General features: G+C 40.2%; 1 protein-coding gene across 1 annotated transcript in view; it reads left to right on the top strand.

The window, feature by feature from the left end:
* Positions 1 to 6,015: 6,015 nt before the first annotated feature.
* The window catches only part of LOC130326116 (putative serine/threonine-protein kinase SIK1B), a gene marked incomplete at its 5' end in the record, with an annotated part of 12,209 nt that continues 10,989 nt past the window's right edge, over positions 6,016 to 7,235 (top strand). The window contains one exon of the mRNA XM_056553339.1: positions 6,016 to 6,192. Within this exon, the coding sequence (XP_056409314.1) occupies positions 6,016 to 6,192 (177 nt within the window). The remainder of the gene's footprint in view (positions 6,193 to 7,235) is intronic.

Genomic DNA, 7,235 nt, shown 5'->3' on the forward strand with positions numbered 1-7,235 from the left:
GTGGGGGAGACTCAGGAGGACCCCGCTGTGGGGGAGACCCAGGAGGACCCCGCTGTGGGGGAGACCCAGGAGGACCCCGCTGTGGGGGAGACCCAGGAGGACCCCGCTGTGGGGGAGACCCAGGAGGACCCCGCTGTGGGGGAGACCCAGGAGGACCCCGCTGTGGGGGAGACCCAGGAGGACCCCGCTGTGGGGGAGACCCAGGAGGACCCCGCTGTGGGGGGAGACCCAGGAGGACCCCGCTGTGGGGGGAGACCCAGGAGGACCCCACTGTGGGGGGAGACCCAGGAGGACCCCACTGTGGGGGGAGACCCAGGAGGACCCCACTGTGGGGGGAAACCCAGGAGGACCCCACTGTGGGGGGAAACCCAGGAGGACCCCACTGTGGGGGGAGACCCAGGAGGACCCCACTGTGGGGGGAGACCCAGGAGGACCCCACTGTGGGGGGAGACCCAGGAGGACCCCACTGTGGGGGGAGACCCAGGAGGACCCCACTGTGGGGGGAGACCCAGGAGGACCCCACTGTGGGGGGAGACCCAGGAGGACCCCACTGTGGGGGGAGACCCAGGAGGACCCCACTGTGGGGGGAGACCCAGGAGGACCCCACTGTGGGGGGAGACCCAGGAGGACCCCACTGTGGGGGGAGACCCAGGAGGACCCCACTGTGGGGGGAGACCCAGGAGGACCCCACTGTGGGGGGAGACCCAGGAGGACCCCACTGTGGGGGGAGACCCAGGAGGACCCCACTGTGGGGGGAGACCCAGGAGGACCCCACTGTGGGAGGAGACCGTGGAGGACCCCCGCTATGGAGGAGACCCAGGAGGACCCCACTATGGAGGAGACCCAGGAGGACCCCACTATGGAGGAGACCCAGGAGGACCCCACTATGGAGGAGACCCAGGAGAACCCCACTATGGAGGAGACCCAGGAGGACCCCACTGCTGACACAGAGACAGAAAAAAGAAACTACATTTTACCAACATGAACTTGAGTAACCAAAATCCTTCTGGGAAAACGTCTTGTGGACAGATGAGACAAGATGGAGGTTTTTGGTAAAGCAAATCATTCTACTGTTTACCGAAAACGGAATGAGGATTACCAATGGATTTTGGGTCGCACTGTACAGCCCAGTGTCAGAAAGCTGGGTTTGTGTCCGAGATCTTGGGTCTTCCAGCAGGACAATGACCCCAAACATACGTCATAAAGCCCAGAAATGGATGACAACAAAGTGCTGGAGAGTTCTGAAGTGTCAGCAATGAGTCCAGATCTAAATCCCATTGATCACCTGTGGAGAGATCTTATAATTACTGTTGGGAAAAGGCGCCTTCCAATAAGAGACCGGGAGCAGTTTGTAAAGGAAGAGTGGTCCAACATTCCGACTGAGAGGTGTAAGAAGCTTATTGATGATTATAGGAAGAGTGGTCCAACATTCCCGCTGAGAGGTGTAAGAAGCTTATTGATGGTTATAGGAAGAGTGGTCCAACATTCCGGCTGAGAGGTGTAAGAAGCTTATTGATGGTTATAGGAAGAGTGGTCCAACATTCCAGCTGAGAGGTGTAAGAAGCTTATTGATGGTTATAGGAAGAGTGGTCCAACATTCCGGCTGAGAGGTGTAAGAAGCTTATTGATGCTTATAGGAAGAGTGGTCCAACATTCCGGCTGAGAGGTGTAAGAAGCTTATTGATGATTATAGGAAAAGTGGTCAAACATTCCGGCTGAGAGGTGTAAGAAGCTTATTGATGGTTATAGGAAGACACTGATCTCACTTATTTTTTCCAAAGGGTGCAACCAAATATTCAGTTAAGGGGCCAATAATTGTGTCCGGACCATTTTAGGAGTTTGGTGACATTATGTCCAATTTGCTTTTTTCCTCCTTTTTTGGTTTAGTTCCAATACACACAAAGGGAATAAACATGTGTACAGACGGGTATATATAGTATATATGTGTACAGACGGGTATATATAGTATATATGTGTACAGACGGGTATATATAGTATATATGTGTACAGACGGGTATATATAGTATATATGTGTACAGACGGGTAAATATAGTATATATGTGTACAGACGGGTATATATAGTATATATGTGTACAGACGGGTATATATAGTATATATGTGTACAGACAGGGTATATATAGTATATATGTGTACAGACAGGGTATATATAGTATATATGTGTACAGACGGGTATATATAGTATATATGTGTATAGATGGGTATATATAGTATATATGTGTATAGATGGGTATATATGTGTATAGACGGGTATATATAGTATATATGTGTATAGACGGGTATATATAGTATATGTGTGTATAGATGGGTATATATAGTATATATGTGTATAGACGGGTATGTATAGTATATGTGTGTATAGATGGGTATATATAGTATATATGTGTGTAGACGGGTATATATAGTATATGTGTGTATAGATGGGTATATATAGTATATATGTGTATAGACGGGTATATATAGTATAGACGGGTATATATGTGTATAGACGGGTATATATAGTATAGACGGGTATATATGTGTATAGATGGTATATATAGTATATATGTGTATAGACAGGTATATATAGTATATGTGTATAGATAGTGTATATAGTATATATGTGTATAGATGGTATATATAGTATATATGTGTGTACAGACGGGGTATATATAGTATATATGTGTATAGATGGTGTATATATATGTGTATAGACGGGTATATATAGTATATATGTGTATAGACGGGTATATATAGTATATATGTGTATAGGACGGGTATGTATAGTATATGTGTGTATAGATGGGTATATATAGTATATATGTGTGTAGACGGGTATATATAGTATATGTGTGTATAGATGGGTATATATAGTATATATGTGTATAGACGGGTATATATAGTATAGACGGGTATATATAGTATATATGTGTATAGATGGGTATATATAGTATATATGTGTGTGTGTGTATAGACGGGTATATATGTGTATAGACGGTTATATATAGTATATATGTGTATAGACGGGTATATATAGTATATATGTGTATAGATGGGTATATATGTGTATAGACGGGTATATATAGTATATATGTGTACAGACGGGTATATATAGTATATATGTGTATAGACGGGTATATATAGTATATATGTGTATAGATGGGTATATATGTGTATAGACGGGTATATATAGTATATATGTGTACAGACGGGTATATATAGTATATGTGTGTATAGACGGGTATATATAGTATATATGTGTATAGACGGGTATATATAGTATATATGTGTATAGACGGGTATATATAGTATATATGTGTATAGACGGGTATATATAGTATATATGTGTATAGACGGGTATATATAGTATATATGTGTATAGACGGGTATATATCAGTATATATGTGTATAGACGGGTATATATAGTATATATGTGTATAGACGGGTATATATAGTATATATGTGTATAGACGGGTATATATAGTATATATGTGTATAGATGGTATATATAGTATATATGTGTATAGACGGGTATATATAGTATATATGTGTATAGATGGTGTATATATAGTATATATGTGTATAGATGGTGTATATAGTATATATGTGTATAGACGGGTATATATAGTATATATGTGTATAGACGGGTATATATAGTATATATGTGTATAGACGGGTATATATAGTATATATGTGTATAGACGGGTATATATGTGTACAGACGGGGTATATATAGTATATATGTGTATAGACGGGTATATATAGTATATATGTGTATAGACGGGTATATATAGTATATGTGTGTATAGACGGGTATATATAGTATATATGTGTACAGACGGGTATATATAGTATATATGTGTATAGACGGGTATATATAGTATATATGTGTATAGACGGGTATATATAGTATATATGTGTATAGACGGGTATATATAGTATATATGTGTATAGACGGGTATATATAGTATATATGTGTATAGACGGGTATATATAGTATATATGTGTATAGACGGGTATATATAGTATATATGTGTATAGATGGGTATATATAGTATATATGTGTATAGACGGGTATATATAGTATATATGTGTATAGACGGGTATATATAGTATATATGTGTATAGACGGGTATATATAGTATATGTGTGTATAGATGGGTATATATGTGTATAGACGGGTATATATAGTATATATGTGTATAGATGGGTATATATAGTATATGTGTGTATAGACGGGTATATATAGTATATATGTGTATAGACGGGTATATATAGTATATATGTGTATAGACGGGTATATATAGTATATGTGTGTATAGATGGGTATATATGTGTATAGACGGGTATATATAGTATATATGTGTATAGAGGGGTATATATAGTATATATGTGTATAGACGGGTATATATAGTATATATGTGTATAGACGGGTATATATAGTATATATGTGTATAGACGGGTATATATAGTATATATGTGTATAGACGGGTATATATAGTATATATGTGTATAGACGGGTATATATAGTATATATGTGTATAGACGGGTATATATAGTATATATGTGTATAGACGGGTATATATAGTATATATGTGTATAGACGGGTATATATAGTATATGTGTGTATAGATGGGTATATATGTGTATAGACGGGTATATATAGTATATATGTGTATAGATGGGTATATATAGTATATGTGTGTATAGACGGGTATATATAGTATATATGTGTATAGACGGGTATATATAGTATATATGTGTATAGACGGGTATATATAGTATATGTGTGTATAGATGGGTATATATGTGTATAGACGGGTATATATAGTATATATGTGTATAGAGGGGTATATATAGTATATATGTGTATAGACGGGTATATATAGTATATATGTGTATAGACGGGTATATATAGTATATATGTGTATAGACGGGTATATATAGTATATATGTGTATAGACGGGTATATATAGTATATATGTGTATAGACGGGTATATATAGTATATATGTGTATAGACGGGTATATATAGTATATATGTGTATAGACGGGTATATATAGTATATATGTGTATAGACGGGTATATATAGTATATATGTGTATAGATGGGTATATATAGTATAGACGGGTATATATAGTATATATGTGTATAGACGGGTATATATAGTATATGTGTGTATAGATGGGTATATATGTGTATAGACGGGTATATATAGTATATATGTGTATAGATGGGTATATATAGTATATATGTGTGTGTGTATAGACGGGTATATATGTGTATAGACGGTTATATATAGTATATATGTGTATAGACGGGTATATATAGTATATATGTGTATAGACGGGTATATATGTGTATAGACGGGTATATATAGTATATATGTGTACAGACGGGTATATATAGTATATATGTGTATAGACGGGTATATATAGTATATATGTGTACAGACGGGTATATATAGTATATATGTGTATAGATGGGTATATATAGTATATATGTGTACAGACGGGTAATATATAGTATATATGTGTATAGACGGGTATATATAGTATATATGTGTATAGACGGGTATATATAGTATATATGTGTATAGACGGGTATATATAGTATATATGTGTATAGATGGGTATATATGTGTATAGATGGGTATATATAGTATATATGTGTATAGACGGGTATATATAGTATATATGTGTATAGATGGGTATATATGTGTATAGACGGGTATATATAGTATATATGTGTACAGACGGGTATATATAGTATATATGTGTATAGATGGGTATATATAGTATATATGTGTATAGACGGGTATATATAGTATATATGTGTATAGACGGGTATATATAGTATATATGTGTATAGACGGGTATATATAGTATATATGTGTATAGACGGGTATATATAGTATATATATGTGTATAGCAAAAACCTGTGTTCCTGCAATCCTTTCCTGTGAGGAATACTTCATTATATAGAGACATTTACGGCCATGACTGTACCTCTCTATAGACTATATATATTATATTATACAGTGCCGATCACTGACTCCATTGATTATCTTACAGTCTCTGCTGTATCTGGGGGAGTCACCTGCTCCTGTGGCCCCTGTATCATTGGCCCCACTCCCTCCACTGCAGGATTGCTCACCGCTTTATGATAAGAGACATTCCAGCCCAGTGACAACAGGTAAGGGACAGCTGCTGGATTCCTATGTGGTGCGGTCCTGGACTCTGCAGTCTCTGTTTCCTCCATGGTGCGGTCCTGGACTCTGCAGTCTCTGTTTCATCTATAGTGCGGTCCTGGACTCTGCAGTCTCTGTTTCCTCCATGGTGCGGTCCTGGACTCTGCAGTCTCTGTTTTCATCTATGGTGCGGTCCTGGACTCTGCAGTCTCTGATTCCTCCATGGTGCGGTCCTGGACTCTGCAGTCTCTGATTCCTCCATGGTGCGGTCCTGGACTCTGCAGTCTCTGTTTTCCTCCATGGTGCGTTCCTGGACTCTGCAGTCTCTGTTTCATCTATGGTGTGGTCCTGGACTCTGCAGTTTCTGATTACTCCATGGTGCGGTCCTGGACTCTGCAGTCTCTGATTACTCCATGGTGCGGTCCTGGACTCTGCAGTCTCTGATTCCTCCATGGTGCGGTCCTGGACTCTGCAGTCTCTGATTCCTCCATGGTGCGGTCCTGGACTCTGCAGTCTCTGTTTCATCTATGGTGCGGTCCTGGACTCTGCAGTCTCTGTTTCCTCCATGGTGCGGTCCTGGACTCTGCAGTCTCTGATTCCTCCATGGTGTGGTCCTGGACTCTGCAGTCTCTGTTTCATCTATGGTGCGGTCCTGGACTCTGCAGTCTCTGATTCCTCCATGGTGCGGTCCTGGACTCTGCAGTCTCTGTTTCATCTATGGTGCGGTCCTGGACTCTGCAGTCTCTGATTCCTCCATGGTGCGGTCCTGGACTCTGCAGTCTCTGTTTCATCTATGGTGCGGTCCTGGACTCTGCAGTCTCTGATTCCTCCATGGTGCGGTCTGCCTGACTCTGCAGTCTCTGATTCCTCCATGGTGCGGTCCTGGACTCTGCAGTCTCTGATTCCTCCATGGTGCGGTCCTGAACTCTGCAGTCTCTGTTTCCTCCATGGTGCGTTCCTGGACTCTGCAGTCTCTGTTTCATCTATGGTGCGGTCCTGGACTCTGCAGTCTCTGATTCCTCCATGGTGCGGTCCCTGGACTCTGCAG

Source organism: Hyla sarda, unplaced genomic scaffold (assembly GCF_029499605.1).
Source record: "Hyla sarda isolate aHylSar1 unplaced genomic scaffold, aHylSar1.hap1 scaffold_2807, whole genome shotgun sequence".
Taxonomy (NCBI): Eukaryota; Metazoa; Chordata; class Amphibia; order Anura; family Hylidae; genus Hyla; species Hyla sarda.